The 23,999-nt window shown below is 38.2% G+C and overlaps 1 protein-coding gene across 5 annotated transcripts in view; it reads left to right on the top strand.

Moving 5' to 3' along the window:
* The window catches only part of TENM3 (teneurin transmembrane protein 3), a 550,183-nt gene that overhangs the window by 394,933 nt on the left and 131,251 nt on the right, over positions 1–23,999 (top strand). For all 5 annotated transcript variants that reach the window (XM_066573504.1, XM_066573502.1, XM_066573501.1 and 2 more), the window contains 2 exons: positions 15,728–15,874; positions 19,726–19,942. In XM_066573504.1, coding sequence (XP_066429601.1) covers positions 15,728–15,874; positions 19,726–19,942 — 364 coding nt within the window. The remainder of the gene's footprint in view (positions 1–15,727; positions 15,875–19,725; positions 19,943–23,999) is intronic.

The raw sequence follows: 23,999 nt of genomic DNA, 5'->3' as shown, positions 1-23,999 counted from the left end.
CGCTTCCAAAAATGGTAAAACTGTTCCTGGATGCTATTCCAGCTCGGGTTCATCACGAGTTTAAATAATTGTAGAATTAATATTGTAGGGTTTAGGTTTTGCACACAGATACATGTTTTTCTTTTTGTTCATTTACAGCTTTGAATGGAACAAAAAGGAGAATGCAATGCTAACACAGGAGTGATCATTGGTGTCTATGTATAGATGCTGCTAATTTAGGACATAAACATAATGTTGTTTGGAAAATATAGAAATAAGCTTATTTTTAATATTGTTTTCATTTTATACAAATATAAAAATGCAGAAAATGGTGGGAAATGAAGGGAGGTTAAAGGAAGTTGAGGAGTAAATGGAGTGAATAGGGAATAGGAGGAGAAGGAATTTGTGGGAAGGGATACATGGTAGAAATATTCTATGCTTCGTATATTGCTTTTACAAGGAGGTAAGTTCCAGACTGGACCGGGGTGAGTCATTGGATGTCATATATCTTGATTTTTTTCCAAAGGATTTCATACTGTTCTGCATAAAAGGTTGGTATTTAAAATGAGATCCATCTGGCTAATATGTCAATATACAGTACCACCCAAAAAGATCTAGAATAGTGCAGTAGACTGTAGTCACTGGATGGCATCCATCACAAACATCCATCTAACATACATTTCAGGAGTTATCCTTGATGTATACATCAAGTGGCAGCAAAAAAAAAATGTAATATGAACAGTGTTCTAATTGGACTACCACAAATGATCCTAATTAGTTTGTAGGTATTTTGTTGACTCACATGGGTGTATAGTTCCCGTGTAAAATACGCAGTTCACAGCAAATACACATCAACATGTTTGCTTTGTATGTTGAATCCACATAGCCTATAATGGTGCGTATTACGTGCTAAGATAGGACATATTGCGTTTTTCTTAACGTGCGTATCACGTTCGTGAAAAAAACCGCAAGTGCGAGTGGCCCAATAAAAATAGCACCGCTTTTTCCATGAGCCAGCCTTTAGTAATCAGCTGTTACATTGAAGGCTATAGATAGTCAGGCAGTACTCTAATTTATCCAACTGGTATTTGAGTGGCAACATCTTTTATAGGAAACAATGTCATTCAAATGATCTCCCATCGTTACGGCTAAAAGAAAATCCAAGGAAATGTTCCTATCTTTGTGATTGCCGACTTACATTACTATCAGGATTGGCATTATAATAGAGAAGGGATAACTGCCAGCATAGGCAAAAAATTCTGAAATTGTGGAAAATGTATTGAAAAAAATGTAAGTAGTCTAATGTGCACCAACCGGTCTAATTATCCCTGCTAAATCTGTATTAGTGATCCTGCTGGGCTTAATATTAACCCTATAAATGGAATATTACGTGATGACAATGGGATTTGTTCACGCGTAGTCCCCATAGAACTCATAGAGGGGGATTGATATGTAGCAATACAAATTGTTTTAGTGTTCTAATCCATTATGACAGCATAATCAGTAATAAAATAGTGCAGTGAGTACCAATTAATGAACATCAAATCAATGGGCATGCTGTTCCTGCTGATTAAAACAGCAGCTGATTGGAATAAATGGTTTTAATATACTTATTCAGAGACTAGTCTCATTTTCTCATATCTAGTGAATCTAGTGCATGAATAATCTAAGGATGATACCTAGGTGCCTCTTTAATGGGATGCTAATAGCAGTCATTAGAGGAGCCACGATCAGAACGTATAATGGGAAACTAGCATTTTCTGACATATTATATGCCCTGCAAAGGACACTTAGAATAACAATGTTGTATGCCAAGTATAGCTTCTTCAGGCCTTTGAGGCATCGCTGTTATGTGTCTAATTGACTTAACTATTTCTCTGGTTAGCCATGACATTTACTTTATTTTGGCTCCAACCGTTTAATTATAAAAATGGATATTAGATGCTTTTAAATGTGATTTATAATACAAAATTCTATTAAGACAGACATACAAAAAAATAAACTTATTCTGTAAGCAATTTATATAATGATAATGAACATGGCATAGCTTTAGAGATATAACTAAAAGGTGTGTATATGGGAATTACTTTATTAAAGTAATGGACTCTAGAACTGTATGGACTGTAGAAGGAGGCCACATAGCAAAATGAGGAAGAAGCCACCAGGCTGAGTTACCTCAACAACACCCCCCCCCCATCTTCAAGTACACTTGTCTCAATGATCCTCACACACACTTTGGCCTGTTTCAGATAAGCGTATGGTCACATGTCTGTAATATGGATCCTTAATGGTATTGTACGATTAAAAAAAAAAATTAAACAGCTGGCCATGCCATAAAATGCCAAAAAAAAGCAATGCCCTACTCTCTTCTCCCACTAGTAAGCAGTGTACAGGCTCCTGCAGCCCTCGCGGTCTGTACTGACAGCGAATGTCAGGTGAGCAATGCAGCCAATTAGAGGACGCAACATCACCACCTGGTATGATGCCAGGAGTTCAGAACATTGAAACGGCAAAACTAGGTGCCGCTGCGTTTTTAAAACACGTCCGTCAAAAATGCAGCCATGTGAATCGATACATCCTTTACATTAACTCCGTATTACAGTTTACAAGATATGGACCAATTACAGAGTTGAAATACGCTCCTCTGAAATCGTCCTAAATCTCAATCATTTAAGCTATATCTTTATATATATACTACGATTGTTTATTTGTGATGGTTTAGGTTCTCGCACAATCGTTATTATATCCCATGTCAAGAAAAAGATGTTAAGACTTACAGAGCTGGAAAGTAAAAAAGGAAAGCTAAGTAGGCAATCATTTAAGTGGAGAGCAAACCGAGAATTCCTGTGATTTGACACTCACAGCAGTTCTCATCTTTAACCGTGATCATGTTTTGCTGCATTAACCAGGAATGTCAGTCATTACCAAAAACTTTGACTTTCTGTATATTTATTGAACTGTTTGTAAACAGCATTGTTTATATAAAGGAATATTATTTTGAAGTTGGTGCTGCTACAACTCATTAGAGGCCCTTTTAGCTACAGTTAGCTCCGGATCCTCAGCCACTAAAATATCTACTATTCGTAATAGTATTTTTTCTAATACAACTTTTTTTTTTACTAAACATTACATAATTATATATACAGTGTGTGTATATATATATATATATATATATATATATTTATATATATATATATATATATATATATATATATACACTGTTAGGGTATTTTTGCATTGCAGTAGTTGCAGAAGACGTGTCCTATAAATTTGGCTGCAGCAATATATGTAGTTCGTGTGATTTATCATTTTTCTCTGCTGGTTGCAGCCTGACTTTTTAGCTTGAAGTGCATAAATTGATTGATCCACCACTGTTATTGATTGTCCTTTGAGATACTGACAAGTTGTTGGCTAAAGGCCCATTTACACCGGCCGACGATCGCAAAAAAAATAGCTAAAAGGCAATCATTGAGTTTAAATGTGCGCCCATCGTGCACTTTTCAGGCACTGCTAGCTGATCGTTAAATTCAGTCCAACCTAAAAATCATCCTTCACTCTCATCAGAAGTTCTTCACGAGGAGTGCTGATAGCATTGTTTCCCCGTGGAGAACAAAGGATCTGGATGCAGATGATAGCCTCAGCCTATTAACTGCTTTCAGCTAAGGCTGCATTTGCACACCTAATTGCTCTTAAGTAGCTAATTTAAAGTTTATGCAAAATGATCGCTCAAAGCTGTCACTCAAACTATCGTTTGAGCGATCTTTTAGCGATCATTGGCCCGTGTAAATGGGCCTTAAGAAGTGAAATCCAAATCTCTGCTTAGGTTTACCAGAATAAGATTGGATACATTTAACGGGGTTGTCCAGTTTTAAACTACTGATAGCTTATTTTTAGGATTAGTCATCAACAGTAGATCATCAGGGGTCTGCTGTCTAGGATCTGCACTGATCAGCTGTTCACTAGGTCGGTGTGTTCATGTGTTGAGCTGATTGCTGCAGCAAGCAGACAGCTCTATTCTTACTGCACTGTTGAGGTTTGGTATTACAACAAAGTTCCAATACACATCAAAGCGTTGCAGAGCCTGCTGATCTACTCTTGATGGCCTCTTAAGAATAAGACATCAGTAGTTTACAACTGGACTACCCCTCTAATTCCAAAAGTAGGTAATGTTTAACCAGCAGTGTAATTGAAGAGAGAGGACCCATGTTAAAGATGAGAATGTGACCATAATTATAGTGCCATTGTTAGCTAGCAATGCAGTTGCTCTGGATAGGGGAGTCCCATACTGGTTCTTGCTACTCAGTAGATAAAGCTGTGGAACCAACCAGAGCTGAGTCTTCTCTTCCAATATCTGTATGATTGTCTCTATGATATGTATGTCCTTGTGTTTATCAAGAAAGCAAACATTATATAGAGAAAACACATATAAAGATAAATACTTAACATAGAAAGCAATTGCTTTCCATTCTTATCTTCAAAGCCCATTTTGATTTCCGATAAACTGTGTGAAATTTCCCCAAGAATTGTTGTTGTTCACCTTTACTTCAATACCTACAATTGACCATTGATTCTGCTCCACCAATCCAAATTAAACACCACGGGTGGCCTCAAGGATGCCATTGGAGCATCTACCGCCACATTAGACAACTACTACACATAACTTTGCTCAGTGTTTTGCATAATTGCCTGTGTCTGCGCAGGAGAATTGCTAGGTTGTGCAAGCGTGTGGGAGAATTATTCCTCCCTCAAACTCCGCTTTCTTGTGATCTGGCTCGATACTCCGGGCTTGGAAATTGGAGTGGCTGCTTTGCTATAGCCTGGCTTGCATCAGAGAGCTTTTAAACCTCTCCACAGTTCCTATTCTATAATTTTCACTGGTAAGAGTCTTGTCTAGAAATATCTAGTAAAATCAGATTGCATTTTTCCAGCTGTGATTATGCCTGTTATTACGAAGGACAAAAGCAGCAATCAGTGCAATAGAGACTGACAAAAAATATACCTCTACCCAAAGGTCTTTTGTGAGGATTAGGCAACTGCTTTATGTGAATGGGGTGTTCAGCGTATGTAAAGGGAGGCATTTGTCTGGTCATTTTCTATTATTAGGCATACATATGGTGCTGTGTACGTCTAATAACACTATTCCTTGGTCCAGGCAAGTTCCCTTTTCTAAAATATCCGTTTCAATAGTTTGAATATTTGAATCAGGCAGTACGACTAGGCTAACAGTTCAGCAGAATTGGAGAGCAGCACAACCTTGTAATAGATAGGAGTGGATAGGCTCCTGGTGCATGGTCCTGAAAATGGATCTGGACTTGTAGATCCCCACAACGACAGGAGAAATTCACTCAGAAGATAGGACCAGCACACTGGAAAACTTGCAAATATCGTCTTCTTTATTCCCCAGTAAAATGCATAAAAACTGCGACGTTTCGACCTAATACAACAGGTCTTTGTCAAGCATGCTTGACAAAGCTAACAGTTCAGGCACACATGGGGGGTAATGATTGGTTTCGATGGCTGGATGTGTTGTACGTTGCACAAAGATGTTACAAAATATTACAAAATGTATTTGCAGTTTACTTTTTCTTTCTAATAGAAAACAAATAAAAAGAGGAGCGGATCACATGCAGCCGGGTTCACATTAGGGTTTTATTATAATAAATACACATATTCTAAGAGCAGAAAAAAGGGGGGAAAAGACAACTGCAGTAAAATCTCCATTGATTTCAATGGGACTTATTTAGTTTCAGTTTGTTTCAGATCCATCTGGTTTCCATTTTTTTTTTCAGTAGAAAAAAAGAATGATCTGTGTGATTTTTTTTTTCCATCCAAAAAAACCCAGAAACTGGACGAAATTGACCTTTTCGGATTTTTTTCACATTGCACTCTATGGGGAATGGATACAAACTGAAAGTATCCCGCCTGTGTTCTCCATTTAATGGATCTGTTTACTATAACTGTACATGTGCAGTTGTGAAATAGAGCCACAATACAATCAGACAAAAAGAAATGGATTTGTTAAAAACTGATGCAAACTGAAGCTTCCGATCCCTTTTTTTCATTGATCTGTTGGCTTCAGTTTGCATCAGTTGGATATCTTTTTTGTTTAGAAAAGAAAACGTCTCCTTTAATAACGTGTGACAGAACGCTGATGTGACCCCAGCCAAGAGTAAAATGACCCCATCTGATATCTTTCCTTTTGTGAATGGCTTTAAACCCTCTATCTACATGTGTATCTGTACCTGAAATCTTATTCTTGCACAGGGTATATAGTGGGCAGTGGGACAGCACTGTTGTTAAAAGGGTTAACAGCTCTTTAACGTGAAGAACCTTTAATGGGGTTCGAAGGGGATTAACTTGTAATCACTTTTGAACCCCATAAACTTTATTATGCTGCTCAAAGGTGAGGGAACGGGGAGCCTGAGGAGCTGTGTTTCATACTCCCCAAGTGACCTGTTTCTGTGCTGTGTCCCTACGAAGTTGGCATATGAACACAGCTTGACTCTTTTAAGATGGCTTTGTGAGTGCACCCTCCCATTCTTCTCTATGGGAGAGCGGTCACACAGAGTCATCTGAAGAATTATGTTGTGTGCTCACATCAACTTTGAGGGGGCATCTGGTCAGTATAGAACACTGCTCCTCTGACTACCCGTCCTCTTACATTTGAGCCCCATAACATAGTCTATAGGGCTCAAAGGTGATGACAAGTTCCCTTAAAGGCCTCATGTACTTTATGGCTAAGAATAAGCACCAAGTTGTACAGAACCATATAACTCTATGAACCTATGCTTTACCACTACATACCTCCAGATCTAACTACTTATATAGATGTCTATGGAATCCATAAGGATAAAAGTGTGCCATGTTCTATTGAATACCATATAACAGCAGTACTCTCCCTTTAATGCAGAGGCACCAAATAACAGCATACAAACTTCCTATGGCCCCTTACTACAGAACTGTAGGACTCCTATATACTACCATACTCATAGAGGAGGATCCATCTACTATTAAACTTTAAAAGTTGACATTAAGACGTAACCAACAAAGAAAGAATGCATTTAATCAGGCTGGTTACTATAGCCATCCATTAGTTATGTGTACATGTACCACTAATTACCAATAGCAATTGATAGAATTGACACCGAATGCCAAAATACTTAAACCAATTTTCAATTAGCAGATCTATTTCATCAGGTCAGTAATTGTAGCAATCTGTTTTTCATATGTACACATACACCACATATTCCATATGTAATCATCATTGGCCATTGTTAGATTTCACCCAGATGTCATCCTACTTAAGCTGGGGTTCAGTAAGGGAGCCGATCTAAATGGCACTAGAGCAAAATAAAGGTTGATGTATGGAATTATCAGGTTTGTTTTACTTTGTTGGGCAAGTTAATGATCATTACAATGAATGACTGGTCTGGAAATCTTGACCAATAGTTCTGCCTCTAACCTTTCTTAGCCTCAGATGATCTTTATTTCTGCATGCATTTGCTAACAGTTAATGTCCTGAAATGTCTATCTTGTTCTTCTCCCCTTCTCAACTTCACAAGCTCACTATTTGGATAAAATAGTTAAAGGTACTGTATTCTTTCTGCTTGTTTAACCTTAACAAATTGGAGTATATAGTAATATCTACCCCAATTTCTATATGTCATACACTCAGCTAAATATCATGACCCCCACCCTCCTCTCCTGAATCGACCAATGCTATTTGTATGTGTGCATTATTACATGTAGAGCATTTGCTAATTCTTTTTTTTATTGTTTTTACATACTTTTGGTTTTTCTTTGTGTTGATTTTCGGTACTGGTAAATGCAATCATTCTGCTGGCACTAGAAGGGAAATAAATTACTGTCATTTTATTTTATTTCAATTCCTTTGCCCTGTACCTGCTCATGCTGAGTATTTAAAAGCATTCCTCAGATAAGGTTTTATATCTGACGCATACTAGATTTGATTTTCCTTTAGTGAATCTATGAAACGTGGGTAATGTGAAGTAGTCATATACTGTATAGAATTTCAAATGTTTTCTCTTCTCTAGAACAACCCTTCAAGTTCTCTTACTGGATATGATTACACTTACAATATTAAATATATGCCCCTTAAAATTAACTAAATCAACACACTTTTCCCAATGGTAAAGTAGCATTAAACTTCATTGTGTTGAAGTATTTTCAACTGCATGCAGAGTATAATTTCCCAGTAAGAAATGCTATGGCTATACTAGATACCATACTAGATATGTACTTGGCATTAGCTATTTCAATTAACTATTTCAATAAGCAGATATGAGATATTTTATATTTTACCCTTATTTGTTTTCAATTTATATTACTCTTCCACTTTAAAAAAGTTTATTTTAGCATATTTAGTGTTGCCCTCATTTGTCCAAAATAGTCCATGTCCTTTACATGTTATCCAGTGGCTCACTGTGTATTTTCCTCGCTAGTTGATAATGATGTCCTCTTTAATATCTTAATCAATTGCATGTAAATAATGTGTCACATTTAGGCTTCCTTCACACATACTGTTTTGCAGCGTGTTTTAAGACTTATAGAATATGCCTTGAATTTCATGCATTTTTGTAAGCTGCTTTAGTGGCATTTTGTATGCAGACTATTTTAAAGGGGGTGTCCAGTTACCACAAAACACTTCTGCAGTAGCGCCTTAAAATAACAAAAAGAGCTGCATTCACTTGTCCTATGCATTAAGGACCCAATGATGTTGCCCTGCCATTCTCCTGGTGATTGTTGTGGAAGATGACATCGATGAAAGTCACCTGACCGCTGCAGCCAATCGCAGACTGCAGCATCTTCATTCTGAACTCCTGGGATCAGGAGCATGGGTGGTGATGCAGCAGCCTTTGATTGGCTGCAGCGGTCAGATGACTTTCATTGATGTCATCTTCCACAACAATCACCGGGAGAATGGTGAGGTAACATTGATAGATCCCCGAAGCAGAGGATGTGTAACTACTGCTCTGTTTGTTATTTTAAGGCAGTTGGGGCTATTGCAGAAATGTCCAATAACTGGACATCCCCTTTAACATACATTTTATTCATGTGGTTTTCTAGTCCTATAGAAAAGTCTATAGGAAAGTGCATTTAAAAAGTCATATCTAGAGCATGCAACGTTTTGAGAAAAAATGTTATGGACCCATATAAATGTACTCAAAGTGAGGGATAATGATGACATTATAATAACTCTGTAGTGGGTTTCTTAGCCCCCTACTGACCTACAACTAACATTTGGCATTTTTTGCATAACAAAAGCACAGTAAAAATAATAAAAACCTGCATTTTTCCTAAATTCTTTCCTGGTTTTCCACCATATATGTCTAACATGCCAAAAGAGAATCATTGCCCTAAGTCATGTCAAGAAGGTGCCCCTTTGTCATACGTGTAATACTATTACCTTTTCCTTAACTGTATTAAAAGGCAGAGCTGCCTACTCTTTTCAATATAACTATATAGACGTAGACGTCAATTACAGATATACAGGCATGCGGTTATATACGTCTGGAACATACGCTTGGTGGAAAATTGTAAATTAATAAAACTGTCACAGAGAAAGGGCCCATTGTTGGTCGTGTCAATAATATACATGTCTTTTTTCCGGGAAGGTCACCTTTACATTGAGGCCAAAAATGAGTCTTATACATACTGATTGCATATGCCCATTTTGTAAAAATAAAGACCAATATAAGGGTGGCTTCACATCTGTGCCGGGGATTCCACTTTCCTCTGCCATTCGGGGTGCAGGAAAGAAGAATCCCCACGGCTGAATGGCTCTGGCTCTGGATGGAACCAAACAGCGCTGGACAGATCCCATTGACTATAATGGGGTCCCTCTGCCTTCTGCCCAGCTGCCCAACTTTTGAACGGAAGAAAAAGTGCTGAATGCAGCTCTTTGTCTTCTGGTATTTTGAGCCGGATCTGTGACGGAATCTCCAGCCAAAGGTTCCAACACAGATGTGAAACTGGCCTAACTTTCATGACTTCACAGACTCTTCTGTTACTGTATAACACAGCCAACAGTTCCCACTAACGATAGTATGGCAGCCAACTATTTCTCCTGTGATTTTAATGCGATTTTCATGCATTTGCTAAGTGTTTTTGCAAGTTGCATCCGTTTTACATTCATTTTCACACATGATTTTTACTGATCTGGATTATCTGGTTCTTTTTTTTTTCATGTGATCCACATAGTAACGTGTTAAAAACAAATCGCACTAGCATGGCATGCAAGTGAAATCTGTTTTTTGAACACCCTTATAGAAAATAACTATTGAACAAGAATTAGACAAAAAAAGGATGTGCAAAAAAATTTTTTAAACTCGGACTGTCGGTCCAAGTGAAAAATCGCACATGTGAATCAACCCATTAAAATGAAAGGGTTCCTTTTCAATACAAGTTCTGTCCATCTTGTACTCAGGCGGAAGTCGAGCATGAACATCAGCTGTAGTATTGTAGCCTAACATAACTATAAAGTGCGATCTGCAAAAACTAAACAATTACTCTGCGAAAAGTCCCCCCCACAAAAAAAAACTGTAATTATATTTAATATTATCTATTCCATTCATGTTAAAAAAACCAATATTTGAAACCAAAACAGGTATGATCAATACTGTACTTTTAAGCTAAAAAATAATTTTAAAAATGTGCTTGTTTGAGTAGCTGAGAAGGTTTTGTGTCGCCACTCAAGAAATAACAACTCTGAATCCATTGTATTTGTGACCAAGTACTTGCTAATGATGTAAAATGAAGGTGCTCGCCTACAACAATGCTATGCCAATTCACATGCTTTAGTTCTCAACATTGGTAATTATCACTTTACAGCAATGATCAATTTTACAGCATTTAAACAATGCGACCAAAGTCACTTTGGCAAATTGTAATGCAAGTTAAAGGCAGCCATCTTTAAGCATGAACATCAGAAAAAAAACAACCTAGCCATGGGTTGTGTCAAAGGAGAAAAGTTCCATCGTTCCAAAAATATCCTAAAAAATTTAACAGCTATAACTAATAAAAATCTGAAAACTTTTCCCAGAAGTGACACAGACATCTCTCTATATTTACAATCTCCACTTCTATTAGTCTGTGATTCTAATTGATGCTGATGCAGTTCAATCATTTGAGAGTCTTTAAATGGCAAATGACATATTTATTAAAGATGGCCGTCATGAGAGAAGATCTTGGAGCTGTTGAAATGTTGCTCTACCCTCTGCATCGCTCGATCCTGAATTTAAATGTGGCCCTTGTGTGCATGTTCCCCAGAGGTTGCCATTGTGTCTTTTGTTGCTGCCTATTTCCGTACAATCCAATATCTAGATATTATACAGAATACAATATCTGTGCTAAAGCTGGTGTTGCATGGGTGAGCACTTTCACGTTCTAATGTATTTCTAATACACCTTTAAAAATGTCAGTGCTATAATTTCCCCATCACTGTCACATTGACCTACAACAAATGTTACGTCCCCCACTGAACAGGTTAACTAAGACAGCAGCCCTCTCATCTCTGAAAGTTCTAATTATAAGGAGGAAACGGAGCCCATTAGAACATTTTGTATCAAGTTATGCAGGGATAAAAGTCAATTAGGAACCACATTTTAAGGAAGAAATAAAAAGCAACGGGCACATTCAGCTTTATAAAGTACCTTGCTTTAAAAACTGCTTGCTAAGCAAAATATGCCCTCCAATTTGCAAAGATAACGCAGCTAATAATTAGACTGGAGTCAGGGAGACATAATATCCTTGTTAATAGCTGGATGGCCCGGTTTCATATTGTTAGTAAAATTTAATCAAGGTCTTAGCTCTTAACCATTTAAATACCATGGTAGATAGATAGGTAGATAGATATGAGAGAGAAAGCGATAGATAGATAGATATATCAGATAGATATGAGATAGATAGATATGAGATATCAGATAGATAGATATGAGAGAGATATCAGATAGATAGATATGAGATAGATAACTAGATAGATAGATATGAGATAGATATGAGATAGATAGATAGATAGATATGAGATAGATAGATATGAGATAGATAGATATGAGATAGATAGATAGATATGAGATAGATAGATAGGAGAGAGATGGGAGATAGATAGATAGATAGATAGACATGAGAGAGAGAGAGATAGATAGATATGAGATAGATAGATAGATAGATATGAGATAGATATGAGATATGAGATAGAGAGATAGATAGATATGAGATAGATAGATATGAGATAGATAGATAGATAGATAGATATGAGATAGATATGAGATAGATAGATAGATATGAGATAGATAGATAAATAGATATGAGATAGATAGATAAATAGATATGAGATAGATAGATAGATAGATATGAGATAGATATGAGATAGAGAGATAGATAGATATGGGATAGATAAATAGATAGATAGATAGATATGAGATAGATATGAGATAGATAGATAGATAGATAGATATGAGATAGATATTAGATAGATAGATAGATAGATAGATAGATATGAGATAGATATGAGATATGAGATAGAGAGATAGATAGATATGAGATAGATAGATAAATAGATATGAGATGGACAGATAAATAGATATGAGATAGATAGATAGATATGAGATAGATATGAGATAGAGAGATAGATATGAGATAGAGAGATAGATAGATATGAGATAGATAAATAGATATGAGAGAGATAGATAGATAGATATGAGATAGATATGAGATAGATAGATAGATATGAGAGAGATATGAGATAGATAGATAGATAGGAGAGAGATGGGAGATAGATAGATAGATAGATATGAGAGAGATATGAGATAGATAGATATGAGATAGATAGATAGATATAAGATAGATAGACAGATATAAGATAGATAGATATGAGATAGATAGATAGATACGATAGATAGATATGAGATAGATAGATATGAGATAGATAGACAGATATAAGATAGATAGATATTAGATAGATAGATAGATACGATGGATAGATAGATAGATACGATGGATAGATAGATACGATGGATAGATACAATGGATATATGATAGATACTGTACATAGACAAATATTATAGGTCAGATAGGGTCATGCTCTCCTGATATGTGCTGGTACTGTCTTGGCACATTCGTAAGATTGTAGGTCTTTTTTCTGACATATCACATGGAGTTTGAGTTTTGTACTATGGTATTAATTCCAGAAGACCACTCTACTTGTATGCTTCCTCAGTTCCAGTCCTCATCTACCCCAACAGCTCATGATTTGAGGATATCTTATAGAGAGAACGCCTGTTGGAATTTCTGAGGCATTGACCCTAATTACATTACCTGTGCAATGCTAAGGAAATCCTGAAAACTTGACCTGTTCGGAGGACTTGAGAACTGGAGTTGAAAAACACTAATTTGCATTGTGTGTACAGACTAATAACATATTAATTCTTGTTTAGTATTTTTTAACCATGATAGGTAATCAGTTCCTCCTAAGCCGTATTATTGATGATACATGTTTAATGGACACAATATTGTTAACAACCTAATGGTTTTTTTTTCTTGTTTTTATCCATTTAGTGTGTAAACACCTTCATTTTGTTATTTGTCATGGCATTAGCTGTATATACTGTTGTTATACTCATGATATAAGAAACTTGATGTCTTCTATGCATTACTCATTCTCAGACTCCATGTCTTATGCAGAGAAGCCCATATTCAAAAAATGAATTAAAATTGTTTAAACAATTCTTAAATCAAGATTTCCTCACTTTCATGTTCCCCTTCATCAAGTATTGAGTACTAAGCATCCTTATTTCCAAGATCAGAGTGAGGTCTATACAGTTATGCTAGCAGTCTATTCCTTTACTATATAGTCTGTCCCATGAAAAGAATACAGTCGATAGCAACAGCATTGAATCTATCACTCAAGCATTTTTTGGAGTGAGTGCATTCAACACCTCTCCTCCGATCAACAGAGTCAATCACAAGATCAGCACCAGTGACATTTGTCTTAGATGACCAATCTCTCAACCACAAATGGTGCAGTGTGCCGCTGCTATCGGCTGCATTCTTTGTGACACAGACTATAGCAATCTATTCCAATGCTTCCTAAACTTGGTGCTTCCAGACATTTTCTTCTCTATGTAATACATCACACAATGGTGTGGTTATAGCACCCAGTCTGCAAAGGTTTGCTCGGGAGCTCTGGAGGAGGTCCACTGCAGAACTGGAAGAGTATTGGTAGGTTGGAAATCCCCTATCACCCAATCAGTCATAAAAAGGGAACCCTACTAAGGAATATTTTTGTATAAGATACACTTATTCAGGAGTAGACTAACTTTTTTATTTTCAAATCACCTCAGCTACCTAGCAATATAACATTGCTTTGTAAACCAAAAAATACTTAAACTTCATATAAAAAGTCCATAACTGTTTAATCGTCTTAGCCGGTCTCCAAACAATTTACAAAAAGTTGGATAATTGGTAGTGACATCCCTTAATGTCCATCCATCCATCCATACACTCAGTGTAACCATCTTGGCAGATACTATATTTAAAAAATACATTAAAAGAAAGTCCCCGTATCAGAGTTAAACTTCTACTAAAAAGTAAAAGAAGCAAAACCGTAATTAGATTTTTCCTTCTTTCATACAATAATTGGCACAATTCTCTTCAGTGTAAAGAGCATTGAACATTGCTTATTTTTTTCTCTTTCGTTTATTATGTTAATTTTTTATATGTATTGTCAGACTTGAAGACATTTGAAACCTTTTAATACTCAGATCTATTAAATTATTGTAATTTGTTTCATAAATTTTCCCTTCTTGCTCATAAAAGCAGACAAGATAGGATATAAAGGTAACACTGCAAAGGCCTTAGGGAGACTGTCACAAAGAAAACCTCACTTTCTGCTCTATGTCTTGAAGCACGTCACTACCGTGTTTTTGTTGAGTCTTATCAATGTCTTTTCTCGTGGTCCTTCTGGTATTTCATTTTGTCCGTCCTAAGTAAACAGATCTGCACAGCTCCTATGTTAAGTTGGAAATCCTGTCCAGTTTTGTCCCCTCTGTTTGCAGCCTGACTCCCTCCTCCGATGTCTGTTAGACTAGTCGCTAAGCTGCTTCACTTTATTTCTGGGCTTTTGCTTCTTATGTGAACAAGGAATGTACTCTCGGCACAAAGTACCGTCACCAATTGTTTTGGCGGGTACTTTGTGTAGTTATGGAAAGCACTGTAAATTCACATGAAGGCACTGCTGCCCTGAGACCAGATAATACCGAGGCTGATGGCCTTCAAGCTTAGAACAAAAGATTCTTAGAGTTTCCTAAAACATCTCGAATTGAGTGTTTCCAGAATTGACTGATATTTTGGTCTTTTCTTCGAGCCGAGTCACTCAAATTCTTTGTACCGCCTACAATAATGGCTCAATATTAATCTGAAAACCAAAACTAGTCTTCTGCTTGCTAACAATTGGTTTGGAAAGAGGACATTCCAAAGACACCATGTTATCTGGTCAGCAGGAGCATATGATGTTAGGCCAAATAGACCTTTCTTGCCCTCCTCGCTATACCTTACATCTAATTAGAAGACTATTTATGATTGGTGCAATGTCGTTCTCACTTCATGTGCTGTTACAGTGTTTATGCTGTTGATGAAGGCCTGTAAGTGTCTTACGTTTTGTTCAATGAAGCGGCAGCCACATGGAATTCCCAGATCACTTGATGTTTTCCTTATCTCTGTGTCATTGCAGAAGGTTGCCCGGGACTCTGCAACAGCAACGGGAGATGTACTTTAGACCAAAATGGATGGCACTGTATGTGCCAGCCAGGTTGGAGAGGAGCGGGATGTGATGTAGCCATGGAAACATTGTGTACCGACAGTAAGGACAATGAAGGAGGTAAGATGAAATATCTATTCTATTTTTTTACATGTATTTACTTTTGATGGCCATCTGACATTTTGTCAGCACACCTCATTGTTATATGAAATGGATTCTTACAAGACTGAAACTCGCTATTTTTTCAGCTACATTCAAATCTCACTAGACTCTATGATGTGGGCCTTCCATGACCTTTTTTTTTTTTTTTCTTTCCCAGTTTAAAACCGATGCTTATAGATATATTTTGAACAAATGCCTCTAAGCTCCATCTTTTTTTTTTCAAAGCGATGTGTTCTTATTGTGAGTCCTTTCAATTTGACATTTCATATGGGGAATGTGAGGATGATTATGAATTGTATTGAAGCTATGTTGATGCCGATGACTTTTAGGACTTCATTGTTGTTTGAAATGTATTCAGAACGCCAACAGGTCTGGAGTGGCACGAACTGATGTATTAAGGAAGATGTTTATACTTTAAGGTGATACAAAGAACAGAAGAGTTTGGGGAATCGGTGACTTGCTGCATGGTGCTGAATTTGTCTTCAATTGAAAAGAAAAATAGATACGAAAACTGATAATTTACCTTACAGTATGCCCTGGTGGGAGGATGCAAAACTTGAAAAGTTGCTTGGCAACAGTATATTTCACAAAAGGATTGTTACTTTTTCCAGTTTCTGAATCATCTCTTATGCAATCATAGGAAAGATCTAATCCATCTAGCTGTAGGTACCTATACACGGAACAGCTATAGACCAAATAATTTCTTAAAGGAGCGAATGCAGACTACAATTGTCCCATGTACAATCATTGTTGGTCAATGATAAGTCACCCAGTGTAAAGGCATAGTCAATTATATTTGGATAACTTGTGAAAGAATCTGCCTGAAGAGTCAATCAACCCCTCTCTTTCCCTGTCTTTCTCTCTCTTCCTATCTATATTTCTCACTTTCTCCCAGAACTAATAATGAAGGATTCTTGCTCAGTATAAAAGCTTTCGACCAATTATGGTTTAGACTCTTCAATGACTTTTCTGGTCAACTATAGTTGCTCAGTGTAAAGGTGCCTTTAGCATCCTTCCATCCCCAATACTGAAGAAGATATAACAAAGCACATATTTCGAAGACACAAGGCTTACTAATAAAATTGCGTACAAGACGATTGATCATAATAATGGAGCTCTGTCCTGAGATCACTGTTGGAGTCGCCAGAAGTCCCCTTTTCCCCCACGCTAAATTAAATTCTTAATTAAAATAGTCCATAATACCAGTTGTATCAACTCACACATGTATCTTTAGTAAAGATATGAATTATTTAGAAAGAACGAAAATTCTTATGATCTTTTTATAAACATACCCCATAAAAGTGGAGGACTTTTATTACAACCTTCCCAGAAGCATACAAATGTGTTGCGCCTTCACTAGCCACATTTGTAGCTTATACCATCGGCTTTGGCATTTATGCCACTCAAAGGCATTTCGAACAGGAATATTGCATCTTATTTAAGTAGCCCTTGAGTGCTGTTAGTGATTACAGCTCTGGCTATTCAAAACTGCAGCTGATTGGATTGTGTTTGGCACATAAGCATTTCTTTGTAAGGAATGGGATTTATTTATTTCAATTCCAATCTCCTAAGCGCAATTTGCTCCTGCAAAGTATTTCCATGATACATATTGCAGCCGTTCCCAAAACTCCAGGGGGCAGCAAAACTTCCAAGAGATTCACCCAATGACCTGCCATAAGTCTACAGCTGTGTCTCGACACAATTACTGAAACAAGCGGCTTGTGCTATCGGCACACATTAAGCACCACTCAGCAATCATGAGGGCAAATCTGCTGAGACATTGAACCGAGATTCCGGCATTGCAAATGTGTGTCAATATATGTATTTTTCTTTTTTATAATGTCTTCACTATAACCATACCTGTGAAGTCTAGGGCAAAGTTTAGATTATCTTATAAATCTCTGGTTATTGCTGCCAGTACCTTCTGCTGGGAAATATACACATCATTAAGATGTTCAATCATCAAAAACATAGAAATCAAGATATCAGACAAATATTCCCTGCTCAGTTTCTTTTTATTTTATTATACTAATGGATACTGAAAAAAGATTAGAGATAGGTAAATCATACAGTACGGTGGAGTTAGAATAGCTATGAGGAATTCAACAGTCATGGCAAACTCCAGGCTGTAGCCAAAATATTCCCACAGCCCGGCCAAGCATGGATAGGGGATAACGTTAGATTTTGGAATAACCTCTTTAAGCTGATCTTGTGTCTACGGCCACTTGAACCTGATGTACTGTAGTCAGGCATTAATGGCTCATTGCTTTCTGGGTGGTTATAATTGACACTGAGCCTTGTTGATCTTCATAGCGTAGTAGTAAAGTCCTACGTCCATGGAGAATTTCTTGATAAAGTGGCAAGAAGACGCTCTAGCCATAATGATAGTCCAGTATCTGGCCTTAATGCTGTATTGTCTACGTCCTTATTGGGTTTAGTCTCGTTTGAACAATCCCCTTTCCACAATACGGCGTGCACTTGTCTTTCGATACATCCCAATGGGGTTAAATAAATGGAGTATGAACTAGCAGTCAGCCAGAGCAGTTTCACTTGAGCTCAGTCTGGCTGGGGCGAGTGGTTTCTGTTGGTTATACTAGATAATAGAGGCTACTGACGTGCAGAGACAGAATGAGAAATGTTTTCTCCAGTTATATAGAGCCAGATTCATAACCATCCGTCATTCGCTTGGGCAAGTTGCTGATAAACTCCACACAAAAATAACAAACAGTATGTCCCTGCATCTTGGCTGGTGAAAATGAGATCCTTCCTCTGATTGATGTCAGCAGAGAGGCTTGTAAAAAATGCATTTCCAGCTGATTAGTTCAGAATGTGTCAATCTCATGCAGTTTTTATGACCCACACACTACATGCCAGATGTACATTTGCTTTTTATAAACTAACAAAGATGAATTACTAAATGCTAGTATTTTCCCCTTGGAACCATACCCTATGATACCCAAGAGAATAAGTGAACTTTATATTGTCATAAATCACAGAATGCTACTTTATATCCCTTTAGGATATAGAGATATTTCATATGACTTCTTATTTTGGGATCCTATAGCATATTCAGCCTGTAATATCATGCCATCGCGGTAGAGAAATGCCGCTGTTATGTTGCCTGACAGATCTTCTGCAGGTTCCATTTGATGGCACTCAAAAGATGTCTTCTTACATCTCATCTGCAGCGCTGCGGTTTCAGTATTTCCCATTATATATATTTTCCAGAGTCTTAATCATCCCAAGGAATATAAGGAATGGGTAGCTACATTTCAAAAAAATTGAGTTTTAGAATAGAAACATTACTAAGCTAAATTAGCGGGCATATGACAGCTCTAAATCACTCTGGCTGACACAGTCCTGCTGATACTCGTACTGATAACGGTTATTAAACCCTGCACTATTGCAACATCTAAATCACATTCTAGCAAATGGAAGTGTGGAGGATGTGCTACAGTGTATCAGCTTCTGAGCGAGGGCTCATGCTACTGCTTAATCTAATTAAATTCAGCGCTCGGAGAACACAGGCACTCCAGCGGATCTCTGTATGGTTACCTCGTCTCAAATAGGCAGAGCTGTAGCATCAAATAGGACCTATCCCTTCCTATCTCGTCTCTTGATAACATATTTAAAGGTAGCTTAGCGCGCTGCTGGAATCAATTCTCCGACAAACGTTGACTCATTTTTCTAGCTTCGTCGAGAAAGAATTGCATGATGACGGATATAGATCAGGGATGAAGGTGTTAATAAAATAAAGACAGTATAATCCTGACGAGTGTGAATTCAATCAAGGTACTTTCTTCTGGCAGATGGCTTAATCGACTGCATGGACCCAGACTGCTGCTTACAGAGCGCCTGCCAGAATCAGCCGTATTGCCGAGGCCTACCTGATCCACAGGACATTATCAGCCAGAGCCAGCAGTCACCGTCCCAGCAGGCTGCCAGGTCGTTCTACGATAGGATCAGCTTCCTCATAGGACCTGACAGCACCCATGTCATACCCGGAGACAACCCTTTCAATAAAAGGTAAAGCTGTCATTGGCATTAAAAATATAACAGCAAGACTTTGTTACCTGGTGGGAACTTGATTCTCAGCTACTTTATTAACACTTCAGTGGAAGTTTGGCCGACTACGTCTAACGTCAGGAGGTTTACTAGCAGAAAGCATATGCTAATTACATGAATATATCTATATATACATATATATCTATCTATATATACATATATATATCTATCTATCTATATCTATCTATCTATCTATCTATCTATCTATCTATCTATATATATATAGATATATATATATATATATATATATATATATAGATAGATATATATCTATATATATAGATAAATATATACATGCTGATATAAATATATATATATATATGCTGATTTGTGAGTTTTTTAAAAATGAAAACATTTGATTTACTGTAGCCGAGGAGCAATTATAGTAAATGGAAAAAATATAAAACCAATGTTGGGTAAATACAGAGAATTAATCCTTTCTTTGCACAATGAACTGCAGTAAATCATAGGAACCTTTGCCAATTCTTCATGCTGGGACAACAGGGGAAATATTTATAATTGGCGCTAGTGGCAAAGCAATAGGGATTGAAAATGCACCTGGACCTGCAAACCTGGAGGCTCAGGGCCTCCTGCAAGTATGTAAAGTAGTCATTGTAATGTGCAAATATATATTGCTAGAATTGTACAATAATGAAATTATGTACATAATATAGATCTGTGGTCTCCAATTCCTGGCTGTTAGGGCATATTGGGAGTTGTAGTTCGGGGTTGGATGAGACAGTTTATACTTCTAAACCGTAAAAGTCATCAATCTGAATATGCTGAACACCTATGACAACAGGATTCAAATGATATTCCTGGCCCTTATTATTGACGACCAACCCTATCAGGATAGATCATGAATAGTTGATTGGCACGGATCTCCACAGTCAAACAGTCTTCCAGTCAACTGTTAGTGAAGTGGGGCCTGAAGTTGTCATAAGTGGCCAAGGTAGAAAGTATAATAGACAACATCACTCCAATTAAAATCAATGGGAGAAGTGCCTCTTACTACACTTCTGACTCAGACTGCAATGAGGAGCCCAATTATCTCAATGGTTATGTTAGTAAAGAATTAGACAAGTAGTTATCACGTATGGCCATGGCCAGCTTTATTATTCAAATTACAATGTAATTGACTAATAAGATTTCTCTACATCTAATCATTCGCTAAATTCCAGCCACTGCATTTTCCATACATTTAAATAGTAAGGTGGCTGTATTTGCATGCGGCCCTGTCTCCACTGAAGTATATGGAGCATGTAGCAGGCAGGAATTGGTTGACCCTTGTTTGCCTGATAGGTGAGGATTAGAGATGATCGAACGTGTCCGTTACGGACACTTACGCACCCGGACACCGGCTTTCCCGAACACTTCAGTGTTCGGGCGTAAATGTTCGGGGGCCGCCGGGGGGCGGGGGTCGCCGTGGCAGCGCGGGCGGCAGCAGCGGGGAACAGGGGGGAGCCCTCTCTCTCTCCCTCTCCCTCCCACTCCCCGCCGCACCCCCCCGCGCTGCCACGGCGACCGCCGAACATTTTTCGCCCGAACACGGAAGTACTCGCAAAGTTCGGTGTTCGGGCGAAAAGGGGCGGGGCCGAACATGTTCGATCATCTCTAGTGAGGATCCCAGAGGTGGCATTAATACCATCACACATAATGGTCACACCTACATGTCCAAAAGCAATAATGTCTTAAAACAACTACGTTTTCGAATTGATTTTAATGGCTCTGACGTTGTACAGGTAACATCAGTTTTATAATTAACCCTTTGCAATCTAATTTTGGATTCAGGGTTTCCTAGGGGGCTTTCTCCTTCTGCCATTATACAGTGGCGCCATGTGTTGGCTAGAGCCAGTACTGCGGTATGGGATATGCTGGAGAGGCCCCCAACAACAGAGCAGCCAGTAATATACAGTAAGAATACCCTGCCGGACGTCTTCCGACATCGGAAGCTGTACAGCCTTCAATCAGAATGTCTTTAGATGTCAGACAGTGGATTGGAAAGGGTTAAAACTATGTGGTCATTAAAATTAAATTCGGAAATTCTGACAGATTTGTGGTTAAGCTGCCGGTCAGTAAGGTTTTTGTGTGACCTCACTCTTTAAGGGATTGTGCCAAGTTATAAAGTTATCCGTGATTGACAGGACTTGAGATCACTTTATAGTCAGTGGGGTCTGAATACTGGGACCCACACGTATCTTGAGAGCAAGGGTCCTAAAGGGACCCGCATGAATGGATCGGAGGTTGCACATGTGCGCTGCCACTCCACTCATTTCAATTGAAGCACTTGAGATTGCTGAGTACTTGTGTTTAGCCATTTCCAATGATTCCATTGAAATTAATGGAGCAGAAGCATACATGCACATTCTCCACTGTATTCACGTGGGGACCTTCAGGACCCTTGTTCTTGAGATCGATGAGGGTCCCAGTAATCAGACCCTGACCAACCAAACTTTATAATTTGGCACAACTCCTTTAAAGGAGTTGTCTGAGTTATGTAAAAGGCATCTCAATAGGTCCCCTAAAAATAACAAAGCAGCTGATATTCACCACTTGGCCCCAGCCACTGACTTAGGGTCTCCCTGCAGTCAGCCTGAGCCGTCTCCAAACAAGTTTCTGCAGCCAATGAGAGTGCTCAGTGATAATTGCTGAGCTCTGTCATTGGCTGCAGCAGCAGATTTATGGGATGTCACAGGCTGAGTGCAGCCTGTAGACAAACAGCACAATGAAAACCTTGAGATATTGGCGGGGGCGAAGTGGGGCACAGGGAGCAGTGAATATCAGCTGCATTGTTATTTTTCACCACAGGGGACCTTTCAAGATGCCCTTTAAACTTTGCTTTTTGCCCTTTACATACATAACTCGGACAACCCCTTTAAGAAGGTTCATTGTGGAATTTAATTTGTGGGGAAAACTACAACTCCCTGAAGATCTGCAGCTGTCAGAGCGTGCTGGGAGTTATAGTTTCCTATAGAAAAGGAACAGATGACAGGAATTAGAACATAAATTCATGTAAATTAATTATCTAATAGGAGAGGAAACGTGCACACTTGTTTTAGTAGTAATATATTATCTAGCATTTGCATCAGGCTGTTTCTGCCTGGGGACCTTCTCAGTAGCTTGCAGCCTGCCTCTCACTTTGGACTAGTGGCCTCTCAGCTTTGTGACTTGGGCATACATGGTCATGTAGTGCCAGACTGCAGGTAGTAGCAGGAAGCTGCAAGGTGATTGGTTAAGGGGTCTTCTGCAGCAATGTCGAGAAGGTGGTGCCTAAAGGAGCAGAATGCTGGCCGGCCTCTCAATGCACCTAGATGTCATCTCAGCCAATCTATGTGCCTATATTAACAGATAAACAAGCCAATTTATATTATCATATGAACATATAGATTGGCTGAAATGCCATATAATGCTTATCCGTATGTAGTACAGCGAGTGCACTGCGCCATGCACACTAGAGTGGTGGGTTTGAGTTGGGACCCAGTTCCTGACTCAGGGCCAACTGAGAGATTCAGCTATTCCTCTCTAAGCTAGTCCACTGAAGGGAAATTCGAAGAAACTTGTGTCTCTGTCCTACCATAATTTTGCACATTGCAACCCCCTTCTGCCTGGTAAAGCTCTATATAATTGTTCATCCTGACTCAGACAAAGCAATATAGGAGACTGATTACTGTAAGATGAGATAAGATACCATTAACATCAATGCCTACTGGGATGTCCCTGGTGTATTATATCAGTATCAGGTCAGGGACATGACAAAGGGGAGGCCTTGTGCCCCGACTTATCTGCTCCTGGGCTGGTGGGAGGACCACATTGTCTTCTCAGATGAGATTGCACAATGGACAAGCCAGATTGCCTTCTGGACTTGTTACATTGATGATATACTTTTACTTAGGTTAGGAGCCAGAGAAAGTTTTGGTACATTTGTGTCCCAATTCACTAAATTTAAGGTTCACATATGAAATTGATTATTAATTCCTTCCATTTCTAGATGTTCTTGGTTCTTATTGGAAAATCTATG

This window comes from Eleutherodactylus coqui, chromosome 7 (genome assembly GCF_035609145.1).
Source record: "Eleutherodactylus coqui strain aEleCoq1 chromosome 7, aEleCoq1.hap1, whole genome shotgun sequence".
Taxonomy (NCBI): domain Eukaryota; kingdom Metazoa; phylum Chordata; class Amphibia; order Anura; family Eleutherodactylidae; genus Eleutherodactylus; species Eleutherodactylus coqui.
Note: the sequence above shows the minus strand (reverse complement) of the source record. Positions and strands in the feature narration are given on the sequence as shown.